Source organism: Cydia strobilella, chromosome 7, assembly GCF_947568885.1.
Source record: "Cydia strobilella chromosome 7, ilCydStro3.1, whole genome shotgun sequence".
Taxonomy (NCBI): domain Eukaryota; kingdom Metazoa; phylum Arthropoda; class Insecta; order Lepidoptera; family Tortricidae; genus Cydia; species Cydia strobilella.
The window spans coordinates 10402272-10429184 of NC_086047.1; the positions used below are offsets into that span (position 1 = coordinate 10402272).

Sequence of the window (26913 nt, forward strand, 5' to 3'; positions counted from 1 at the left end):
GTTATCACAAAATACTTTTGAAGCTCTTATTTACGAAAAATGCATACATGCATAGTTAACTAACAACATTCAGCACCATGTAGGAATACTCTTGTTTTACAAATTTACAAGTTCTGGTGAATACAACAACAATGGCTTTTTGTACGAGTAAGTTGTTTTATTTTTGGCATTTACTTAAGTAGGTATAGCAAATGTCTAAGAATTCAAAAATAGAATAGGCTTGTACCAGAAATATTAACTTAAATAACTTTCCATCTAAGTAATATAATTTTCCGCATATTATAATTTTTCAATATTCGATATGCGCCTGCTGACGATTCTTTTCCCCATTTAGATTTGTTTTAAATAAGAGAGATACAAGCAACATCCAATTTTATTTTCGTTAAAAATTAAATAAATAACTTGATAGTAAACTATACTCGTACAGCGTGTATTTTGGATATTTAGCCATAATTTTTAGATGTTTCCGACGACTTTCAATGTGTAATCGGATCGGACGGAAACTACAAACAAACTTATTTGTTTCGTTAAATTTTCATTACCTTAATTAGCCGTTGTTCATTAGGCCTTAATTAGCCTAATTATGTACCATTGGAATATATGTTCATATCAAATAAAATACACGCTGTATAACAAAATCTTAAAATATTTGTTTAATGGCACGTTTTTGGTAACATTAGTCAAGATGTACGGTCGGTGCCCCAACTTCAAGTACTCACGTCGCCATACTAATAAAATTGTATGTATGTAAAAGTGGATACTTATGTTAGGGAACCGACTACCGGTACCGTTACCAGTAGACTAGTGACTACTTAAACGTAGGTATATTTTTATAATACTCGTTTAGTTGAAATCTCTTTATCTTCTACATGATCCTTACCTACAATATAAAGATTAAGTAGACGTACTTTACGTATCTAAGGCATTTGCGTTAAAGAGAGAGCGAAACCTTCATTCGCCCATACCCATTCATAAAATAGCTAGGTACTGAGTCAGTGAAATTTGTAGGTAGGAACATACTTCACATTGTAGGTACTTCACAAAGAAAGCGTGAGCATACCTATAAAATGGTTGTTTTCTGAGATTAGGCGGTCTCGTAGCCGTAAGTAGTTATAAAATATTTAAACTACTGATAGATTTTTACATTAACTGAAAGATATAGGTATGCCTGGTGCTAAATATCTTAGCATTTCAATCGTTTGCCAAATTCATAGAAAAACATCAAGTCTACCAAACGTTTCCTTACCTCGAGAACATAACATACAAAAAGCCTGACTGAAACACACGAAATGCAATTTGAAATATCAAATGTGTACTACGTTGATCACGCGCCCTCGGCCTTATTGGGTTGCTTGAGAGTTTTAGTTCTGCCGCAGAAGTAGTCTTCGATTTCCTGAAGAGTACGGCCTTTCGTTTCAGGTAGGAATATGTAGAAGAAGGCGATGCCTGGAAAACAAAAAAAAAACACGATAAAGAGGATAGTCAAGTAACGATAAAAAAAAGTTAAATTCAGCAAGGTTGGTTTTATTCAAAACCATTTTGCAGATCTACACTGAGGATTCTGTCCATACTTCACGTACCTACATACACACACACACACATATTGTATATTAATCCAGTTATTTTACGTCGTGATCTGCAGCATAACGTGAATTTAAATGGTATTTTAGTATTTTCTAACAAACTGCCAAATTGAAAATTCAGCCGTAAACTGAACTAAATTTTTTTTTTTTTTTCATTTATTTTTCAAAGGCACATATACATAATTAATTTCAAAATTACTCGCCAAACTGCGTATGCAGTTGGAACGGAACGGCGAAATGGAACGGCTGGTTTTAGAAGAGTTCATGTTGGAAAAGTTTAATAAAGTTATAATATTGTCTTCGGTTACCGCGATAGTTACTCATGAAATAAAACTATGAAAACGAATTATATCGCGTATATTGAATTTATAATACATCCCGACGTTTCGAACTCTTTACAGCGTTCGTGGTCAACGGGTGACTGAGGAAAAATTACAAAGTGCAAAAATACCCACATACTAAAATAATGAACAATCATAGACTACAAACTTTAAGGCTAGTTGTACATGCAAAATCGGTTCATAAGGCTAGTTATACACTACAATTATTTTCAAGTAAAGATATATATACGCGATAAAAACTACGCCGGCTCCAACCCTACACCACGGACCCGAGAAGATTTAAATTCCCTCCTAAATTGTAGGAGGGTATCCCAATATGGGACCGGCAACAAACTCGGCGGGACACATCTTTTCAAAACATCAGAATGTCCAGCATCATCCAACACTAAGGTCTCACAGTCTATGTCTCGCTTGCTCCTCTATCAGATGGACTACAGGATCCCAAGCTGGTGGTAGAGAAAAGCCAAACGTCGGGATGTATTATAAATTCAATATACGCGATATAATCCGTTTTCATAGTTTTATTTCATTTAATAAAGTTAATTATAAGTTACGTCCTTTTATGACCGGCCACGTTATAGATACCTAGGTACTTTGGCTTCTACATATATATTTCCCGCTTAACTTTTCCGATTTCTAACAGTATTAATTAGAGAGAGTACGGATAGTCCATCTCACGAGCGAGATACTGTCGCACCGCTCCTGTGCTAATCCTACTGGGAATATTGTACCTAAATGATTTGTAAAACTCACCACCAATAGACATGGCACCGTAAAGGGCGAAGGCGCCATAATAGTTGAGCGCGTCCTTGAGGAAGGGGAATGTCTTGACAACGGAGAATACAGAGAGATGTGCTGCTGTCGTCGTTATGCCCCCCACTATGCCACGAACCTGAAAGACATACAATGATATTATAGGGTAATAAAAAAAAACTTAGCTACCAACTAAGCCAGTATCTTTGTGCTCGGTAAGAGTCCGCCACGCTAAGTGATACGACAAGTAAGTATGGAGCTCCTATACGGACTCGAGGTTCTAGAACAAAACTAGACGATACAAATAAAGGAGCACCCGGTTCGAAGGACCAAGTTATTATTACTCAATTCTATATAAGGTTAGATAGGGTAAAAGAAAACATTGGGCCGAGAGAATCACTTATAGGTAGGGAATTCTCATGTTGTTCCTCTTGTCCAGGGCAAAATACGAGTAAACTATGTTCCTCTTACCCAACATGACATCTACTACTTAACTAACTAACTAGACTCAAGTAACACTGTGTCCGAGCGCTCACCTGCGTGGGATACACCTCGCCAATCATGATCCAAGGCACGATGAGGTACCCCAGGGTACAGGATATCATGAATATGAAGATGGCCGCCACGGGGATCCAGGCGTACATCGGCGCGACGCCGGCCTGCTTCCACTGCTCGATGAAGTACATGTAGATCGCCAATACGATCATCGTCGACCCGCAGCCCACCGCTAAATAAAAACAATAAAAAATACGATATAATTATTCAAAAGGGACTTCCGCTTAATTTCTAGACACAGAGGCCGATTCGAACTTACAAATGTATGTTAATCTTATCTCACTGACATCTTTCGCCCAATTCATCTGGCACAGCAAGTTCATGGCATCCGTTTTTTATTAGAATGAGTGAATTGCGCTGCGCCATAGGTAACAACAGATTTTTTTAAATATCGATTGTTGCTAGCATGCTACGCCCATAATAGTCTGCCTACTACGGCGTAGCATATCGATGAAAATCGCGCGACCAAAATACTCACAATGTAAAAGTCGCACGGATTTACCTAACCCATCATCTAAAATTCACGGCAACCCTCAGTTGCAACCCTGCTTAAGCTTATAAACAGTATCGCCTACCTGAGACAAATGTGAGCGGCCGCCGTCCGCAGCGCCGGCACAGTATGCACCCGACCACCGTGAATATGACCCGCACTATGCCCATAGCTATTGTCAGCCAATACTGGTTCTCCTTGGTTGCGCCTGAGGCCTGCAATCATAATTTCAAATTTTAATTAAAATCCTAAACCCAAGTTTTTGGTATAAGCAGGTATTCGACTCAAAGGGGTAACTAGACCTCATTGGAGGAGTAACTGACATAAAGACGAAACAAATATAGTTTTATACCTGATATACCGAATTCATTTCACTACGCCGCGCCGTCATCCCTTTAGCCACGTTTATGACGCATCAACGTTTCAACGAGCAACATTCAAACGGTAGTATCACATAAAATATTTGTAAAGTGATAATTATTAACAACGGCACTGAGGAATACAATTAGAGTCCGCCTAAGCTAGCTGTGCACCGTCTTCGCAGAGACAAAGTAATTATTATAGGAATTATTTATTATTTATTTATTTATTTAACCTTTATTGCACAGTACAAGAAAGTACAAATGGCGGACTTAATGCCGTAAGGCATTCTCTACCAGTCAACCAGTGGGCCAAACAGAAAATTCGACGAAGAAATTCGAACCTTAGTGCCTTTATTTCATTTCCACCCTTTGTCTCTTGTCAAATTGGTGCAGAGTTAGCTTTAACAAACTCTAATTGAAAGTTGGTAGTCGAAAATATTAGTATGTGTTTAAATAGGTACCCTAAAGACTTCAACGGCGAAGAAGGTGATGGTGTTGACGCCGCACCACTGGTAGATGAAGAAGTAGACGGCCAGGATAGCAAACGGCTTCAGCGCAGACGGGGACAGCAGCGCCTTGATGTACTCTTTCACACTCGTCAACCTGGAGCAGCCAAGTATTTTAATTTTTGTCAAATGCCATCGTAACTTTTGAGATCTGTGCGTCAATTTTAGTCAATTGTGAGTACACTCATATCTTCGGTATAAATACAAATTGAAAGGTACTCAGATCTTTCTCTAGATACTTAGTACGTCTGGGAAGATTGATTTCAATAAAAAAATGTTACGATCATATATTAGTTTATGTTATTTGTAATCAATGTATCCGTATTAGACAAGTTAAGCCTTTATTAGAGCAGAGGGAATATATTTCCCATATGAGTTTGAACTTTGTTTTAAAGTGATAGGGTTCAATTTTACATAAATTGTGATACCCTTATGCCTTATAAAGGGATTAAAAACATCAATTAACTCTTACATTAGGTTGTCCTAGCATTATAATGAACTGAGTCCATGAATCACAAAGTTTAAGTGTATAGGTTAAGTTTGATGTTACGATAAGCATATTACATTTCCTGTGAGTTAACATTCACACAATTTCATAAATGTACTCATATTTAATGAAATCATATTTACACAAGTGTCCGGTGTGTAGGTACATACATTTTACAACACGAAGCTAGCTGATAACGTGCCATGAAGACACAATCACATTTCGTTCCATGTGGTTACAGTATGAATGTTATGATCATAGTGTTTCCATTTGTTTGTCCCATTAATAAATTGTAAATAATTTTTCACCAAATTAGCAATTTGAACAATCATACTTTGCTGTTACAAATTTGTGAACATAATTCTTGCACTTCGGTCTAAGCGCAGGTTTGTCAATTCAAAGAACGGGTCCAAGCTGTATTAAATTAATTTCCATTCTATGCGCTACACGAGCTTCCCCGCAAATTATGATTGGTCATGGTTATTCTCCTTAAAGGTCCTCTTCTCGTAGATGTCACAGGTGGAGCCACGCACCTTCACTAGCAAGCTCTCGGCGCCGATTGCCGTGCGACAGCAGGAAGTTGGGCGTCTGTGTCAGCATGTACCATGGTTAGACTCTTAAGAAACACTCACGGTTCTACATGGTTCTTCTCCTTGAAGGTGATCATCCTCTGAATCTCCTCGTCGATGTCGCAGGTGGACCCTCGAAGCTTCACTAGCGAGCTCTCGGCGCGGTCTCGCTTGTCATGAGCCAGTAAGTAGTTGGGAGTTTCAGGCAGAACCAGCATGCCGAGGAGTGACAGCATGGGAACGATGGCGCTCACGCCGGCTAGGATGTTCCATGCTGTCATGCTGCCGATCACGTACTGGAATAATGTAAGGAGTAGATAAATAATGTCGTTTATTTAATTTATGCACAGAGGACGATAAGAAAAAAATAAAAATACTGTATGAGGGTTCGCCTGTTTAGTCGATCTAGCCATACAAAATATATTATGACCATAAAACACTGTACCCAGTTGATGTTAAAACTTTACAGTAATATAAGTACAAATCTTATAATTTATCGACGAATAGAAAACAATCATATTTTCAGCAAGAGATCAAGAGAAAAAGTAAAGCCTCAGGGCATATTTATATGTAAACCACATATTATAATATTATTATTACAGTTACAAAATAAACCATGAATTGTATTTAAAATGATTATATAAGAATAGGCTATTGGCAAAATCATCGCTTCATGTGTAGTTACAGTGCAGGCTTCTAAACCATGGCCTTGGCAGTTTGATTAAAGAGACAGTCGTAACAATCGTGAACCGCGCTTCATTTCCATTATATGGCCTCATACAAAGCGAATGCATTTACTGTCTCTTATAGCCAGATCTACTATTAAACATAATTCTAGGTAGGTATTTAGTTACAAACCATAACTTAACGACATCCTGAATATCTCTAATCCTTATCTTACTCCGGTTAATTAACGTCATATATTTTATGAAATAAAACTATGAAAACGGATTATATCGCGTATATTGAATTTATAATTCATCCCGACGTTTCGAACTCTTTACAGCGTTCGTGGTCAACGGGTGATTGAGGAAAAATTACAAAATGCAAAAATACCCACATACTAAAATAATGAACAATCATAGACTACAAACTTTAAGGCTGGTTGTACATGCAAAATCGGTTCATAAGGCTAGTTATACACTATAATTATTTTCAAGTAAAGATATATATTATATACGCGATAAAAAAAAAACTATGCCGGCTCCAACCCTACACCACGGACCCGAGAAGATTTAATTCCCTCCTAAATTGTAGGAGGGTATCCCAATATGGGACCGGCAACAAACTCGGCGGGACACATCTTTTCAAAACATCAGAATGTCCAGCATCATCCAACACTACGGTCTCACAGTCTATGTCTCGCTTGCTCCTTTATCAGGTGGACTACAGGATCCCAAGCTGGTGGTAGAGAAAAGCCATCTTCCCTATTAAAGTTTGGATATTTCTTAATCTCAATGGCCTCGCGCAGCATTCTGGGTATGTAACGCTTCTCCTTGGCAAGAACCAGAGGCTTATCAAACTTGATTGAGTGATTGGCTTTATCCATGACATCAACCATCCCAGTCAACTTGTTACAGTAGGCAAATCTTTGTTTCAGAGAGCCCAGAGGATATGTGATGACCAGCATCTGGCCGCGGAGCTCCAGCATGCCAGGCGCGCGCTCCAGGCAAACGAGCTCAGGATACCGCGGGTCAACCAGAGGTCCCACATTAAGATCCCCACAGTTGAGCGCAGGCCTGCCATTCTGCCTTTTGTCAGGGGGGTCACGGACAGGATCAGCCACATCTTGAAGCGTGCTTCTATAAAAACATATTTCAAGCCAATGAAGAAGATGTCACAATTCCTGAGGCCTGTAAAATGCAATACCCCTCTACAGACTGCAGGAGTGTACAGGCTGGACTGTGAGTGTGGCCTATCATATGTCGGGCAGACGAAACGGAGCATTTCCACTCGGGTGAAGGAACACATAGCTGATGTCAAGCACCGTCGACCTAGGTCTGCTGTCTGTGAGCATGTCATGGATAAAGCCAATCACTCAATCAAGTTTGATAAGCCTCTGGTTCTTGCCAAGGAGAAGCGTTACATACCCAGAATGCTGCGCGAGGCCATTGAGATTAAGAAATATCCAAACTTTAATAGGGAAGATGGCTTTTCTCTACCACCAGCTTGGGATCCTGTAGTCCACCTGATAAAGGAGCAAGCGAGACATAGACTGTGAGACCGTAGTGTTGGATGATGCTGGACATTCTGATGTTTTGAAAAGATGTGTCCCGCCGAGTTTGTTGCCGGTCCCATATTGGGATACCCTCCTACAATTTAGGAGGGAATTAAATCTTCTCGGGTCCGTGGTGTAGGGTTGGAGCCGGCATAGTTTTTTTTTTATCGCGTATATAATATATATCTTTACTTGAAAATAATTATAGTGTATAACTAGCCTTATGAACCGATTTTGCATGTACAACCAGCCTTAAAGTTTGTAGTCTATGATTGTTCATTATTTTAGTATGTGGGTATTTTTGCATTTTGTAATTTTTCCTCAGTCACCCGTTGACCACGAACGCTGTAAAGAGTTCGAAACGTCGGGATGAATTATAAATTCAATATACGCGATATAATCCGTTTTCATAGTTTTATTTCATGAGTAACTATCGCGGTAACCGAAGACAATGTCATATATTTTAATTTAAAATATATGACGTTATACCTAGTGTCTGTATGAGTCTATTATCGTCAGTATTTATAATTTTGTTAATTTATTTAGCATACAATATGTATCCAGTGTTTGCTCATTTTTACCGATATGATATGAGGACCGATATGACATATATATATGACACGCAGCAAAGCTCAAAGTAACCTATGCAAGGTCGATGTCAGGCATGTGTTTAGGTACCTTATCACATTGTAAATAAGGCGGAAAAGCGAAAAAAAAAATTTAAGCGAACTGTGTCTCTCGTAAGTTTCTCGTAAGTTACGAGAAACACAGTTCACTTAAATTTTCTTTGAATTATTAATTTATCAGCTCACCATAAAGACAATTCTAAAGAGGTTTTTTTAAGAGCTAATGAAATCATGAAATATTTCTAAGACGATAACATGAGTACATTCCAGTGATACACATGTTGGAACTGGCACACAACAGGGTCATACACATTTTTTTTGCAAACTCGTTCCCGTCTTTCCTGTAGACATTCCATTTTTTACGCGGCACTGTAAAGACAGGCGGGGTACATTTTTGAGACTCAAATCAGTAAAACGGGGTATCTATGTACCTACCAGGGTCGTTAACTTTGATTGTATTGTCCACAAAACAGACTTTTTTCTAAAATGTGTTTGACCCACAACAATGATGTTGGCATGTGCGTTCTTGGACCATAAGAGTTCCTATATGCACCAGTATTAGATTTTAGATTTTTAGGGTTCCGTACTCAAAGGGTAAAAACGGGACCCTATTACTCCGTCCGTCTGTCTGTCTGTCCATCTGTCCGTCTGTCTGTCTGTCTGTCTGTGTGTCTGTTTGTCCGTCTGTCTGTCACCAGGCTGTATCTCAAACACTGTTCAACAAAATATAGACCGCGTACGGTAGAATATATAATGCTGAAAGTAGGGATATCTACAAATTATTGACAAAAAAACCCTGCTTGAAAATCCACATTAATTTAAAAGAATTCATATCATATCATGTATGACCAGATTCTTTCGTGTCCACACTTTAAGTTAGTTGCTGTCGGAGTGACTTGTTAATAAGAATAGGTACCTATATATTTTTGTAATCACTGCCAATACAGGCATATAATGTTGTTATCACGAATATCCTGTTTGCACAGTTCATCAACAACATTTACACGATTTTGTTTGATTTCGTGTGCGACAAATTTTATTTTACAGGTCTATACTAAATCTTGCGTTGACATATATTCAATTAGCAATTTAGAATAAATTAAATATGTAACGTTAGGTTCTGTTTAGTACATATCTGCTACGCTACATAGTTGTTACTAACGTCTATACAGGGTAACATGTAAGATGTAGTATAAATATTTAGATTTTTTTTAGTTTTTTAGGGTTCCGTACCTCAAAAGGAAAAAAACGGAACCCTTATAGGATCACTCGTGCGTCTGTCTGTCTGTCTGTCTGTCCGTCTGTCACAGCCTATTTTACACATATGTAAGTTTGTGACCCAAAGATGGACATATAACGTAAACAAATTAATTTTAAAGAGGGGGGCCACTTTTGGGGGGTAAATGAGAAAATTAAAAAATAAAGTGTGTTAAACTATATCATGTTACATATCAAATGAAAGAGCACATTGTGAGAATCTCAAATATATTTTTTTATAATGTTAAGATAAACAGTTTAGAAGTTATTCAAGAAAATAGGCAAAAAATGACCATTCCCCCCCCCCCCCCCCTGTATCTCCGAAACTACTTGGTCAAAAAATTTGAAAAAAATACACAAAATAGATCTTTACCTATAGATCACCGGAAAACCTATTAGAAATGTGCAGTCAAGCGTGAGTCGGACTTAATTACTTAGTTTTTGATCCTACTCCTACGGGTTTTTTAAAGACATTCACATAAAAAATACATTGTTTAAATTGTGTAATGTACGGAACCCTTGGAACGCGAGTCCTACTCGCACTTGGCCGGTTTTTTCATATTCCAAAAAGAAATTAGAAGGTGCCAATGGTGCTATTCAATTTAATAAAATGAATTGTTGAATCGTAGATTCAGTCACTTGCTTAGCACTTATACGAAATATTTCACAAATAAGTATATGTTATTTAGTTTGTTGCCATTATTAACATATTACTGTACCTACATTAAAATACGTTTGTAAAAGCTTTATTACTGAGATAAGATCCTTGTCATTTCACAGATAACACGGTAGAACTGTATATAAACTTGACAACAGTTTTATGTTGTGTGATCCTTTTAAATAACATGTTTGAATTAATTTACAACAAATAAAAATGCTTTATATCTTTATTGCTACCGCTAAAGATAAACATTAGTAATTGAAATAATAGGTATATTTAGAATATAGAGCGTTAGGTAATACCTAAATAAATTAGCAAACAGTCGTGAATGGAATATCGTGATGAAAATACGTATCTATGTACTGCATTGCCTCAATATAAACATAGTTAGTAGGTACGTCTTGCGCGCAATTCTAATAATATCGCAAAATAGTCTTGTACACACTACTCTGCTACCGGTAGGTACTGCAGCTTAATAAAAAAATTACACTTACAAAAAAAATTGAATTCATCAAAAAAGAAAGAAATTTTAAAAATATTATTTATTTTTATTTTTTATTTTATTGGTATTTATTTTATTCATCCAAATGAAACTATGGCAAAGGCCGTCAAAGTAGGTAAGTAAGTAGGTACCTATGTAAGTAAAATAAGTAATCTTTATTGCTCCAATAAGAATACAGTTTTGTTAAACAACAACAGATTCTAATTTAGTATCTAGGGCAGAGCGAGGTACTCAAAGGCGTGAGACACATACGACTCCAGCTAAGTAAAAGAAGAGCAAGGAATAAATTAAATCAACTTTTCTCTTGTAAGTTTTTAATTACGGAACATTTATAAGCTTATTATTAATTTGACAAGCCGCGTGAGATAGATGGACTTTCCCTCTCTGCGCGGTGTCACCAGTGTGCGGAATAATTTCTAGCAAAAAAGTACTTGTTTGAGTTGCTGAGCTGAAAAATATTACGTAAAATTTTTGTTACGGATGCGTAGCGTGAATTTAAATTTTAAGGTATAAGTAAGGTACGAAGTTTTCCTTGAGATAATATTAGGATGACAATGTAATGGATGGGCTTAAAACTGTTCGATTACTGGGTCTTTGACGGGTCACCGTTACTCAAACAAACCCATACACTTAGTTTTAATTTCAAGAAACACCCAATCATGTAAGGTCTGTTTTTCTATTCCGTAGATTAAAATGACGTTTCATGTATATGAGATGACATTTCTTAGTACCACATGAAATGCGTACACAAGCGTAACAACGTGAAAAATTCGTCATTACTGTTGTTTCTCGTCACTCATTTATAGCCTATTGTGGAGGCTTAGCCTTCGTCGAAATGACAGTCAAAAATATAAGGAAATTACCTACTCAAGAGTATGCAGAAGAAAAGCCTACCTACGTCAATAACATAAGGCAGAAATATCAGTGATTCAATGGAACTGACAAGTTTATTAACCACATTGTTACGAAGATCATCTACATTCAAGCATTGTATTTTTTCATTAGCATATATTACAAAGCCGTTTTGTTGGCGTGTATATTGTGCATAATGTCGACGCGATTAAGAAACAGACGTAGTTTGTTGGTCAAATAACATTACTGTGACGTTTTTGTTCGGGATCACGATCGGTTTGTATGGGGTGTTCATTATTCGCATTATAGTGGTGGTAAACATTGGTCATTGCATAATTAATATAATAAGTAGGTACATAATGTTATGAAGCCGTTTATTTGTCTAATGACGCTTAGTATGAAACGGAAAGATAACTGTTGTTAGGAAATGCACGTGTATTTGCTTGCCTCATATGTTTAAATCTTAAGATAAGTTGTAAGCAAGCCGGATTCCGTTCGTTGCAAAAAAAGATACATGTGTTTTTTTTTAATCTTGTGTATCTGCAAGTCTATAAATTAAGGAATGTCTTTGTATTTCCACTTTTATTATCCCTGATTATTAAAAGGGAAATAATGTATTGTTAGGAATAGTCACTCTACATGAAATAAACTTTCGGCATTGATTCTTAATCCGTACGTCAACACGCAAATATAGTATACTAAGCTTCGCCTATCTACCCCCAATAGAACACTCTTCTGCGAAGTAGTTGCTAGTTGTGCGTGGGGAGCGAAGTTGCTCACTTTAGTATATTTTTAACTTTATTAAAAAAAAACCGGCCAAGTGCGAGTCGGACTCGCGCACCGAGGGTTCCGTACTTTTTAGTATTTGTAGTTATAGCGGCAACAGAAATACATCATCTGTGAAAATTTCAACTGTCTAGCTATCACGATTCATGAGATACAGCCTGGTGACAAGCAGACAGACGGACAGCGGAGTCTTAGTAATAGGGTCCCGTTTTTACCCTATGGCTACGGAACCCTATAATGAAAATAGAAACCTACCGATATTAAAACACCCGTGGAGACCCCTACAGAGGCCAATGCACCCAGCATGCCACGGAGATGCGGTTGCGAGACTTCGCAAGTGTAAACGCGGGCCGGGGCGCCCACCATCCCGGACCCAAGTCCTATCATCAGCCTGCCTGGAAAATAAAACATCGTTTAGTTCTATTGCCTTGTCTTTATCATTTCCCTTTCTCTGCCATATGATGCATGATCTATACTGTACGCTGTTAACACAGATGACCGCTTTATTTTACTTCCCGAGTGCGAGTTTCCTTCTGGTCATTAAATTAGCAGGTATTTAGAAAAGTTATGTCGCGATGAAAATTGTTTAGGCTAATATTATGGCTGGATGCAATTTCAATTCAGGCAACTCAGAAAGAGTAATTTCTTGCGAATTCGTTTCGCTTTCTTTACATTAAAGTGGGTATATAAATCAGCATGCTACTTAAGCGATTCCAGTATAAATAATACCAAATGCCTAACGCTATATAGTCCGCGCGCGAATTCCGTGCACGGCTGAGGAGTGTTAGGAATGTTGGGCGTCATGACAGAGTGATGGTGACTGGTGTCATTTTGTACGTACGGGCGCGGCGCATACCCCCCCCACTGCCTCGACCTCCGAATGCACGGAATTGGGGCGCGGACAGTAGGTACGATGCGTGCGTACAAAGTAGTAAGTCGATACAAGTACACCACATGCAACAGACCTTAAAACCTCCAGACCCAATGAGAAACCTTGCCTTGCAGAATTTATTTGACGTTATCTACGTAAATTGTACAAGGTTACACGTGGATATAATAATAATAAGTAACTTCCTCAAATCCAAATCGGTACGCAATAAATCCTGGTTAAATGAACTTGAAATCCACGGAAATGATTCGGCTTTCATTGCATTATCAGCTATCTTGAATTCCACGCTACGAGTATGCTATGAATCGTATTCTATATTGATTTTAATTTATAAAGCGGAGCGGAAATACCTACGCCACTCTCATACAAAAATAGGAAACTTGGTTTTCATGAAGATATTGTTATACTTACTGCCGATGCCGTCTATTGTATATTAACGTTAATTATAAATGTCGAGAACCAAAATCCTGCGTTACGAAAGCAAGACAGTAGGTACAAACGTTTATTAGGCAGTGCATTTTAATAACCTAGGGACCTTTCTTTTTGCTTAATGGCAAATATCGATAATATGCTTACCGACATAGATCATGGGGATATTGCAAGCAAAAGCGATGAGCAGCCACCCGAGGATCAGCGGCACTTCTGTGATCAAGAGAGTCAGGCGGCGGCCGATCACATCCATAAGGTAGCCGCTGAGCAGGCAACCCACGGGCGTGCCGGCCGAGCTGAGACTGGCTAAAAAATAAGAAATAAATGAAATAATACCTTATGAATTTTTTTTAAGTGGGATTCGTGGCTAAACAGATTTGGGCGAAATTTGGCATTTGCCAATCTTACTAATTAAGGGATACTTTATATTCCAAGAATGGTCTTATAAAGGAGTGCAACAGGGGGTAAAAGTTAATAGTAATTAAAATATCAGTTTGACAATATCGTCATAACATCACCATCGCATAACCAGCCATATGAGAAAACAAAGATGAAACCTTCCCTCAAAGTTCTAAGGAGAATTGTATATGTAAGTAAGTGTGTCTTCATTTACTTGCGTCCCAGTTTAAGAGCGATCAAAATAACTTCAGAATAAAGGGCTTTATGTGATAGTTTTATGATTCTCTGACTTCTATGTCGTACATTGAAGCCAATTACTAGTTCATGGCTTAATTTCCCTGTGGTTGTACTTTTATATTAGATTTATCACCTCGTATGCGTGGGCGTAGTTAACAAATTGAATTGAAGTAATTGCTTTAATTGCTTGTGGTATACATATCGGTTAATACTTTGAAAAAAACACGTATCTGATTTTATTGGCAGATTTCGTTTATTTACGCATTAAATCAATAAAAATACATCTCGTATGCTGCACTTACAAACTCTGACGTTCATAAATCAACGGTATAGGTTAATTATCGCTAGTTCAAAAATATTGTATCGAAACACATCGTCACTATATTTTAATTATGTATTTGGTACTGGCTTCAACTTTCAAGTATTAAAACAAATAATTGTGACTTAATAATAACTAAGGCAAGATGCCTAACTAAAAAGTATACCTAATGTAAAAAAAATACAGTTTTTTTTAATATGCCGCAAAACTACAACGGTTTTTTGTTTTAAATTTATTAAAAAATGAGAGTAAATACTATGTAGTAAACTTACCAATCCAACTGGCTTCAGTTTCTGTGATATGTATACTAGATTCATTGCTCTTCAACTGCGGCAGCACCGTAGCGGAAAACCCGAATGCCATGCCAGTATTGATAGTTCCCAGATTGGCTACTAATGACGCTAGGATTTGTCTAAGGGCTTTGCCTCTTCCAGCTTTGCTGTTGTTAGGCTTCTGAGGTAACGGTGTTTTGGAGATGACTGGCGTGGTTGTGCCATTGTAAACAAATGGCGTGCTGTCGTTTCTGCATGCAAGGAAACAAGTTTAAAAAGCAGATGTTTACATAATAGTATATTATGATACAAGTGTGCTAAGTTGGTCATTATACACGAGGCGATATTGTGCGCGCGAGCTGTAAGCGAGCGCGCAATAAGAAAGCCGATGTGTGTAATGACCAATGCACACGCGTTTCATACGACGTTTTTCAACACACTTGCGAGAAAAAAAAGGAACTCATATTAATCAAACTTTAATACTTAAAACAGTTAGTATTGTGTGTTGCATCTGTCATACTGCCGGCCGCCCCTCGCCCCGGCCGCGGGCGGCGCGGCGGGCGGGCCGGCCGGGCCGCGCACCGCGCAGTGCCCGCTAGTCTGACCATTTCAAGAAGGCTCCCATTCCATGCATATTATTAGCAATCAGTTACCTTCTTAACTCAGTCGGATAATATAATGAAAAAGCACGAGTGGAATAATACACTGAAAGAGCACGCGTGTTTAATATCTAGGTTTATGAGCCAAAAATCGGTGGAATAAAAACGTTGTTTTGAGCAAGTGTGTTGAAAAGTATTCTAAATGAATCCTACGGTAGGGGTGAACATATAGGTACTTGGTTAAGTTTTGTAAACGACTCCTTGCTCATGCCGCTACCCGAATTTGCCTTCAGGGGCTGTTTTGTGGGCGGCAGTCAAAGGACCGGTAGTGGCAGGAGCAGCGAGCGGGGCAGTAAACTGTTTATGCAACCAATAGCGGCATGCAAGGTGAGGATTCAAGAGTTTACGTATCTCGGTACGCTCGTCGCATTAAATTAAAATATAGTATAAATTAACTATTTTTAATAACTAATTCTAACTAACTTGAACCTACTTGCCGGCATTTCATACCTATTTCCGGTATATAACGTAGGTACAGACTACAATAGATTGATAAGAGTGTCTGTATTTGTATTGGGATAGGTAAAATCGCTCAAGTAAGATTGATATCATAATATATGCATTACTTATTAAAATAATAAGATACGGAGTGGTTAGATAAAATAAACCACAAACGATTTTTGATCAGATTTTAAAAGGATCAACAATATCACTATCATAATTTACCAGTCAGCCAGTCAGGAAGTAAATTAATTAATTCTTAAGACATTTTGTTATACCTAATAGTTCAGTAAAACTCGGAATACTCAAATGGCTTTAAACATTTCGAAAGAGGAGGATTATGGGGAACATATACGTACAAACCGCATGCTTCCCGATATCTTGAAGATGATTTGATTTTTTTTAAATTGAATTTTATTATTTTTAGGGTTCTGTACCTCAAAAGGAAAAAACGGAACCCTTATAGGATCACTCGTGCGTCTGTCTGTCTGTCTGTCCGTCTGTCACAGCCTATTTTCTCCGAAACGACTGGACCAATTAAGTTTAAATTTAGTATACATATGTAAGTTTGTGTCCCAAAGACGGACATGTAACGTAAACAAATTAATTTTAAACATGGAGGCCACTTTTGGGGGGTAAATTAAAAAATTAAAAATATTAGTTTTTCAAACTATATCGTGTTACATATCAAATGAAAGAGCTCATTGTGTGAATTTCAAATATATTTTGTTTATAATTTTAGGATAAACAGTTTAGAAGTTATTCAAGAAAATAGGCAAAAAATCACAATTCCCCCCTTTATCTTCGAAACTACTGGGTTTAAAAATTTGAATAAAATACACAAAATAGGTCTTTACCTATAGATCACAGGAAAACGTATTAGAAATGTGCAGTCAAGCGTGAGTCGGACTTAATTACTTAGTTTTTGATCTGACCCCTACAGGTTTTTAAAAGACATTTTTCACTCACGTTTCACATAAAAATACATTGTTTAAATTGTGTAATATACGGAACCCTTGGAACGCGAGTCCGACTCGCACTTGGCCGGTTTTTTAATTGAAACTGTATAGCTACAGTTAAACCCATTGTCATCAGGACAAGATCTGATAGTGAGATCCTGCTCCTTGTTTGGGCATTTTTTCAGTAACTCGTATTTGCTATCCGAAAACACCATTTGGTGAAGTGGAACTGTTGATGAAAACCATAATGGGCAAGAGTACATGGATATCCCCGCTTAACCAAAATGACTTTACTTGTCTCAGAAGAGTTACTGACAAGTAATTACCAATTAGTGACATTGCATAGTTAAAACCTGCGGGTAAATACATATTAAACACATATAGTTTCCATATGACCTAGGTTTTCTGTTAAATAACTTTACAATCGCGTGGGATGATGGAAGACAAAAAATGAGATGGGAAGACGAGTTCAGGCAGGTGGCTGGAGCCTTCTGGAGAAGACAGGCTCTGGACAGGGACTCGTGGAGGAATATGGGAGAGGCCTATGCCAAGGGCAACCAGACAAGACGTCTGCGGAGAAAGGCTAGCAGTAAGCAGTAAGTAATTACCAATTAGTGACATTGCATAGTTAAAACCTGCGGGTAAATACATATTAAACACATATAGTTTCCATATGACCTAGGTTTTCTGTTAAATAACTTTACAATCGCGTTATATAACGATATATGCACGTGCCTATAATAAATCAAATGTAATAAATATAAATGAATTAGGTAGGTACCTGTTAGGTAGGTAACTTACTTTTCTCAAACTTGCATTGAAATGTTGACATGACTTCAGGTCCGAAAATAGTACGTATGCGGTACGATATATGCACGTGCCTATAATAAATCAAATGTAATAAATATAAATGAATTAGGTAGGTAACTTACTTTTCTCAAACTTGCATTGAAATGTTGACATGACTTCAGGTCCGAAAATAGTACGTATGCGGTGCGATGAGTGAAGATGATATGTAAAGGAATTTCATACAGCCTTGCAAACCTAGGCCTGTAAAGCAACCGTCTTTTGTTTTTGTAACAGCAGCCGTGGCCCGGACCCCCGGCGGGTTGGTCAACGAGACCTTCTCGTAACTCATGAGGCCCTGGTACTTACTCCTTGCTAAATTCAATTTTTAGAGTTTTTTTCTCGATTTTAGACACCGTAGCCTATGGATACATTGCAAGTTTAAGAGAAGCACTATACAAATCTCGGCGAGAAACGGGGTTGCCGGCCGCGTATCCCTATCGATCTCGATACGCTCGGCCGTCTATATCTACTTGGCCTGCAACCCTTTGTTTCCCGGCCTCTACTAATATATTTAAAGTTTAAACCAAGACGTTAATTTTGCAGTCACATGTATAAAAATTGTTGAACCAGCTTGAGGTTTTCAAATTACCCAGCTCAGCTGTGAGATTTTCATCATTTTATTGGAGCATGGTTACAAGGTATAATTTTGGAGCAGAAAGACGGATGCACAATCAAATATAATTCAGATAATTTCTATAAATCAGTTAAATACCGTTACCTAAAGGTTGTCTGGAAGAAATCGCTTTTTAGCAATAAGACCGCCAGTTGTTTACCTCTACTTTTGTTGCTGTTTTCTTTCTGTATTGTTTTTTATTGAGGTGTGCAATAATAGTTATTTACGATACAAGTGCGGAAAAGAGGAAATTCGAAACGAGTGGCGATAAATTAAAACACGACCGCAGGGAGTGTTTTAAATCGACACGAGTTGCGAATTACCTTTTCGCACGTGTATCGTACAACGTTTTACAGTACATATGGCCCTTTAAACTTTCGACATATGCACGAAAAGTGCTCATTCCCGCACTAGTGCGAAAAAGTAGCACCATATGTACTGTAAAGAGTATTTTCAACACACTTGCTCGAAACGACGCTTTTATTCCACCGAATTTTGGCTCATATTAAACACGCGTGCTTTTTCAGTATATTACGAGTATAACACTCGTGCTTTTTCATTATATTATCCGGCTGAGTTAAGAAGGTAACTGATTGCTAATAATATGCATGGAAACGGAGCCTTCTTTAATGAATGAATGAATAGTATTTATTTTAGGAAAGGTCCCATATTGCGCCATACAATTACAATTATAAATATATTAACAAATAAAATTAGGTACATAATATGTCAATCTTAAAATTATTGGTCAAGTAAATTTTACCACTCTTGACTTGCGGGCGCCGGCGCCCCCAGACCGCCTGCCGCGGCCCGGCCGTTCCGCCCGCCGGCCGCGGCCGGGGCGAGGGGCGGCCGGCAGTATGACAGATGCAAGACTTTTACTGTTTTAACAATTAAAATTTGATTAATATGAACGTTTCTTTTTTTTTCCTCGCAAGTGTATTGAAAAACGTCGTATGAAACGCGTGTGCATTGGTCATGACACACATCGGTTTTCTTAATGCGTACTCGCTTACAGCTTGCGCGCACAATATCGACCAACGACCTATGTAATGACCAACTTAGCACACTTGTATCACAATGTACTATTGTATTGTATTAAAAATATATTTTTTAGATAATACATTTTATAGTTCTCGGGTGGTTTTCAAAGCCCCAGTCCAGCCTAGAAAAATAAATACAACGTTAATAATAATAGCTATCATGTACCTAATCCCTTATTATGTAACGTATGCTATTTGAACCATTTGGGGCATATTGTATTGATAGGTCATAAATGATAGTCTCGTAACTCGAAGGTGCGGCACCACCCAGCGAGATTATATATGTATATGGCCATTGACGTATTTCAGTATTGTTGTAGGTACACGCTTGTAATTAAGATACCGCTCATTATTTTAAATAAACATGCTTATATACATAATTAAAAATAATGGGGTGTTGTGGTAAGTACCTACTGTCTACAATGAAATGACCACTTTGCGAATATAGAACTACATATGAGAAAATTTACTTTAACCCTTTAATCGACAGTAAAAAATACACAATTCAAGCCTCATCACCTCTTTAATTCCCTAAAAATTCTGCAAAAGTAAAACTTACTTAAAATATGATGTTAGGATCCTTATGGATGTCTATGAAGTTGGCATCACGCGGCAGCAGCTAGCAGTTCACGTTTTTATTGGAGTTCTATTAGCATGCCATGGGGCATAACTATGGAGTTATAATGTTCCTGATACTTATTAGCAATAGTTCTGGCGTTTTTATAGTCAAAAACCAACCCGGACCCGGAAATGCTACTAGAAAAGTGGGTTAGGTTAGGTTTGAACTGCGATCCTCACAGAACCGCTAAACTGCTATTAGAAAAGTGGGTTAGGTTAGGTTAGAACTGCGACCCTTACAGAAACGAAATGCTACTAGAAAGGTTGGTTAGGTTAGAACTGCGATCCTCACAGAACCCAAATGCTACTAGAAAAGTGGGTGGTTTTACCTTCTTTTCTACATAATTAGGCAAAAGATGCTGTCTTGTTCATTTCATTGTCTAGATTCTAAGAGTGCACCATCAACAATAATCTTTCACCGGCATCCCCCATTAAAGTCGTTTTTTTTTACTTAAAAATTATTGCCATATAAACTCTCTAACGTTACCGCGCGCCTATGCCAAAGAAATTGTCTTCGTCACGAAGGAATAACACAGCTTGTAGTGTGGATGCATGCAGAAACAACAAAACAAATAAAAAATATAGTTTTTTCCTCTTTCGACGGATGAGGAAAAGTAAGTAGACATTCTCAATATAGGTACTTACACCTACTGTTATTATTTTTACGATAGTTACAAGCTACGTAGGTACTATTAAATTGTTTTAAAGATGTAGGTAATGTTTTGTACCACACATTTATAGCTAGATATCTACCTAAGACCCCTAAGTATTTGAAAGAAGCGTCGGCAACCCTAGCGTTGTGTCGGCGCGCGCGGTGCGGGGAGCGGCGCGTTGAAGGTCACTCCATTGTATTTTTGTGTAGATATCAAAACGGTAGGTATTTGCGTTTTCTTTGAGAGATAAGTATCTGTTCGTAAGAACTATTATATAATCTGTGTCACAGGTATTAGGCACTATACCCGTTCGAAATTGAAATTCTAATGACAAAACAGAAAGAACTTAATCCGAACCTGAATTAAATAATAGGTATTCTTTAGGTAAGCAGAGCAGAAGATTGATTGTAGAAGTCTATGAAAAAAACCAAGTGCGAGTCGGACTCGCGCACCGAGGGTTCCTTACAAAAAATATTTTTATTATATGATGTAACTAAAAATTTACGGTTTTCGCAATTTTTCCTTTATCTGTGCTATAAGACGTTGCTTCGTACCAAATCTCAAGATTCTGAGTTCACGGGAAGTACCTTGTAGGTTTTGATTACCTTGCGAGTTTCGAAAATTTGCGGCATAAACGGTTGTATCTTTTGATTGCATTGGCTCAGAAGTTTTCACAACTCCAAGGGACAGTAGACCTGAGTACTTGATATAAATTCTAGCTTAATACCTCCACGCGATCCTGAGAAAAAGGGTCTTGACAGACAGACAGACAGACGGACGGACGGACGGACAACAAAGTGATCCTATAAGGGTTCCGTTTTTTCCTTTCGAGGTACGGAACCCTGAAAACCAAAGAATAAGAAATAGAAAGAAATCATGATAGAAAATCTTATATTTTTGACATCAATGCAAACTTATCATGTAATTGTCTTTCATAAAATAAATCATCTAATCTTATCTAATGTATGGGGCTGTACAGCGACATCTACTTCTATTGCGCGGATACCAGGTTCCGCAAGGGCAGTGGAAAATAAACAGTCACTGTTCGCATATCAATTTGTTTTATTGTCTTGAATACACAAATATACTTGTAAAATAGGGAGCCACGTCCGATCATCAGCGTAGTCGATACCAAAGAGAATAGATAAATTCATAGTGACATATACAGAAAGGAGGTTAGGTGTGATACACACATGCGTAGGTATTATAAGGGTGCTAATACAATATTTCTAACACTTCCCCTCATACTTATAAGACCAATGCATAAACACAACATGAGCACACAGAACATTATACAAAACAAGAATAAGTTATCAATGTGTATTGGCACATCCCTGATAAAAGGCTTGAACTCAATATAATATCAATTATATCAGTTTACATTTACAATAATGCTTGCCTTAAGTAGAGACTAACTCTATCCATATACACATTCGTATAATAACATGCTTTCACACGACACAAACATGGACAAAGTGAAGAGACAGTGCATGCTATTTTTACGATTGCACATGTACATTTGTAAGCAAAATAAACTATTATATAATGACCTTACTTTCACACATGCAAACATACCTAATTATCTAACTTTATGTTCATGCTCTGAATGAATTTAGAATGTTTACATAGACTCAGCGGTTTGGTAAGTACATCGGCTATCATTTCTTCGGTTGGTAAGTATTTTACTGTTAACACATTATTATGTACCAAGTCCTTTATGTGGTGATACCGTACATCTATGTGCTTAGTACGCTTATGTGAATATTCTTTACAAAGTAAAAGCTTGTGCGCGCTCTGATTGTCATTAAACACAGTGATGTAAGGTTTCACATGTAAAATTTCAAACAAAATATTCTTGATGAAACATAGGTCTTTACATACATCATTAATTGAAATGAATTCACTTTCTGTAGAACTAAGTGCAACACACCGCTGTTTGCGTGATTCCCAATGTATACAGTTCGAGCCTAACTTTATTACAAAACCAGTATAAGAACGTCTATCTACATCATTAGCCCAGTCGGCATCAGCATATGCGGTTAAATTCAATTCTCTACTCTTTATAAAATATAAGGAATAGTTAATTGTTCCCGCTAGATATCTCAAAATCCGTTTCGCTGCAAGCCAATGACTTTTATTAAACTTTGAATTATACTGACTCAAATGGCTACAAGCATATGCTATGTCTGGCCTGGTACAAACAGCTAAGTACATCAAGGAACCAATAAGTTCTCTATAATTATAGGTTTCATCACATAAGTTTTCTCCATCAGTTTCAAATTTACATCCTACAGACATAGGTGTAGAAACAGGTTTACAATTTTCCATATTAAACCGCTTAAGTACTTTCATAATATAGTCACTTTGATCCAACTTCAATACATCTCCCTCCCTTACGACATTGATGCCTAGACAACTCTTTAAGTTTCCTAAGTTTTTACAATGAAACTTACTTTGTAGTATATTAAAAAGATTATTTTTACAAGAGTCGTTATTAGAGAAAATGTAAAAGTCGTCTACATAAAGTGCAACTATTACTAAGCTATTTTTATCTTTACTTATATAGATACAAGGTTCATGTCTACTTTGAATAAACCCATTTTCACACAGTATTCTATTTACTTTGTTATTCCAAATTCTACTAGCTTGTTTAAGACCATAGATACCTTTTTGCAACAAACAAACTTTATTTTTATGGTTATGATTAAAGCCTGGTGGAAGTTCCATATAAATGGTTTCCTCAAGGTCTCCATTGAGAAAAGCTGTGGTCACATCAATGTGATCTATGCTTAAATTATACTCACAAGCTAAAGCAAACAATATTCTCATTGTACTATGTCTTACAACTGGTGAAAATGTGTCTTTATAGTCCACACCAGGGACTTGTGTATAACCCATGGCAACAAGGCGCGCTTTAAATTTATCAAAATTACCCGATGCATCTGTTTTAATTTTATATACCCATTTTGACTTTATTACATTAATGTTATGTGGCCTATCAACTAATCTCCAAACTTTATTAGCTATGAGAGAGTCATACTCACACTTCATTGCGGTAGACCATTCTGCACCAAGGGGACCAGTGACAGCATCCTTATACGATAGGGGTACATCTAGATTGCAGACAGACGCAGCGTTGTGCGCTACCATGGAGTAGTCTGACGTATAATCAGCATACCTTTTGGGTTTTTGTGACCTTGTAGTACGTACGGGACGTGAGGAATGTACAGCCGGCGCATCAGCTGGGGGCAGGGCTTCCCCTGAACGTGACGGTCGCGGCGACAGCACTATAGACTCGCTCGACGAGTCACCTGAGCCCGAAGTAGAGCAGCCTGGCTCCTCATTCTCGCTTCCGGTACAGAATTCCTCTGAATCTGAAAACGCCATGGAAGAATCATCAGTTTTTTGATTACACATATGTTCTTCACTTCTTGAGTTACAGATGGGAATTTGCTCATTTTGAATAGACATTGAATCCTCATCAGTTTGACTAGAAACTAAATTTTCATTACTATCACTAGGGATTTCAATTACATTATCCTGACTAGGAATTAAATTATCATTATTTTCAATATTATTATGACTAGATTTAGCATTATCATTATAAGTAAATTCAAATTCATAAAATATATTCTCATTGTCAGATTGGTTAAAACTTAGTTTATCTAAGTTGTTGTAAAATGTATCTTCTAAAAACACAACATTTCGAGACAAAATTACTTTCTTAGGGTTCAGTGGGTCTAAAAGCCTAAACCCTTTTGTTGTTTCACTGTAACCAACAAAAATATAAGGTTTGCTTCTAGGATCAAGTTTGCGACGATTTTCTTTAGGTATTAAGGAATAGGCAATACAGCCAAAGACGTGAAGATGCCTGAGGTCTGGTGTAGTACCTGTCCAGAGCTCTTCAGGAGTACGTCCCGACAATGCACTTGTTGGACTCCTATTCTTTAAGTATGCGGCAGTCATAACTGCTTCACCCCAAAAACGCTTGCTGAGACCAGCTTCATATAGCATACATCTAGCTTTGTCAAGAAGAGTCCTATTCAGTCTCTCAGCAACACCACACTGCTGATGGCAATAAGGTACACTCTTCTGATGAACAATACCCTCTTTTCTAAGAAAATCAGCAAAACTTTTGTTACAATATTCAGACCCAAAATCTGTCCGAAGTGTTTTAATTGGCAATCCTAATTGTTTTTCTACCAAATTCTTATAAGTAATAAAATGTTCAATTACCTCGGATTTATGACGCATGAGGAAGATGTGTGACTTCCTGGTGTAGTCGTCAGTCATGGTTACCATGAACCTCGCACCGCCAATGCTGTCTTCTTGAAACGGACCTGCTACATCACTATGCACAAGTTGCAAAGGTTTGTTTGCACGTGTAGCCTCGCCCACGGGATATGGCAAGGAAACTTGCTTCCCAAGCAGACAGGTCTCACACTTTACACCAGAAGTTTCCTGAAATTTGATGCCGGTTGCAGGATCATCCCTTAGAGTACACATGCTTTTAAAGCTAAGGTGACCTAAACGGGAATGTAGAAGTTGAACTGGCAGAGAAGAAACAGCTACATTAGCACTCTGTGTATATTGCCTATTATGCAAGAACATGGAAGAGTGCACTTCTTGCGAAGTTCCTTTCTCTTGACTACACCCAACCCATTCATATAAACCATTCCTATTAAATGCTGAGGTAATAGGGTTGCCATGAATTTTACAACTATTATATATATTACATTTATCTTTGGTAAAAACTACAGTATAGCCTATATCACACAATTTACTCACAGATAACAAATTAGCGGTCAAGTTAGGGACATATAATACCTTATTAAGTTTATCGATGACACCACCCACTAGTAGTTCCCCGACACCTTCAGCTGATATAGAGTCATCATTGGCCAGAGTCACTTTACTTCCTTCGCCCGGCAACTCCTTGTAGTCCTTCAGGATTGTCTTGTCATTGCAAAGATGATTGGAGCAACCAGAGTCCAGGTAAAAGGTTGACTTCTTAGCATAGAATGCTTTCGATGACTCGGTAGCTAGAAGTGACCGATTCTTCACCTTGTCTTTCCTATATTTGAAGCATTTGCTTTTTACGTGGCCTCCTTTTCCGCAGTAGTGACAAATAACTTGCTTTTGTTGTCTCGGTGTTGCACTGACGGAATGATTTCTTGCCTTGGAAAACATAGCGGCTTCATCCACATAGGAAGATCCTTCCTTTTTCCGCGATTCTTCTTGGAGAAGGCGAGATCTCACCATGTCAGCGGTGAGGTTGTTGTCGGCAATATTCGCAGTCTCGAGGTTGCTTACCAGGGCGTCGTATTCATCTGGCAGTCCGCTAAGAAGTAGTTCCACCACTTCTTTGTCTTCAATATTTTTATCAATGTCCGCTAGTTGATGCACGAGCGACATCACCGCTTCCAGGTAACGGGACATGCAATTAAATTGCTTATATTCTATACGATGCAACTGCCGCAAGAGCAGCACGCGCCTGTACAGACCTTTATTCTCAAATACCGATTTGAGGTTATCCCATGCTTCCTTTGAAGTAGTAGCCTGTCGAATGTGTTGTAGGCACGCGGTCGACACGCTGAGACCGATGCGAGCCAATGCTCGTTTGACGTGCGACGGGTCCACGTCTGTCCCTTCCACAGTCTCCCACAAGCCGTCGAGGGTCAGCAGCATCCTGATCTGGTACTTCCACGTCTGGTAGTTTTCAGAGCCTCGCAGCTTTTCAATTGATTGGCTGGAGTAGCTTGGAGAATGATTCAACTCGGCGGCCATGATAAATGCGCTTACCGGCGATCCGAAGTAGAACCCACGTGGAGACGGCGTGACAGTGAACAGCGAGTGTAAATCGTGACTGTGCCCAGAACCTATTGCGCGGATACCAGGTTCCGCAAGGGCAGTGGAAAATAAACAGTCACTGTTCGCATATCAATTTGTTTTATTGTCTTGAATACACAAATATACTTGTAAAAT

At 38.0% G+C, this 26913-nt stretch overlaps 1 protein-coding gene across 2 annotated transcripts in view; it reads right to left on the bottom strand.

Annotated features, from left to right (window-relative positions):
• Window positions 1-19: 19 nt before the first annotated feature.
• The window catches only part of LOC134743067 (facilitated trehalose transporter Tret1-like), a 42574-nt gene continuing 15680 nt past the window's right edge, over window positions 20-26913 (bottom strand). For both annotated transcript variants that reach the window (XM_063676356.1, XM_063676355.1), the window contains 9 exons: window positions 15094-15344; window positions 14014-14172; window positions 12804-12943; window positions 5710-5942; window positions 4546-4687; window positions 3808-3937; window positions 3214-3404; window positions 2678-2816; window positions 20-1446 (listed from right to left, as the gene is read on the bottom strand). In XM_063676356.1, coding sequence (XP_063532426.1) covers window positions 1325-1446; window positions 2678-2816; window positions 3214-3404; window positions 3808-3937; window positions 4546-4687; window positions 5710-5942; window positions 12804-12943; window positions 14014-14172; window positions 15094-15344 — 1507 coding nt within the window. In that variant the 3' untranslated portion in view covers window positions 20-1324. The remainder of the gene's footprint in view (window positions 1447-2677; window positions 2817-3213; window positions 3405-3807; window positions 3938-4545; window positions 4688-5709; window positions 5943-12803; window positions 12944-14013; window positions 14173-15093; window positions 15345-26913) is intronic.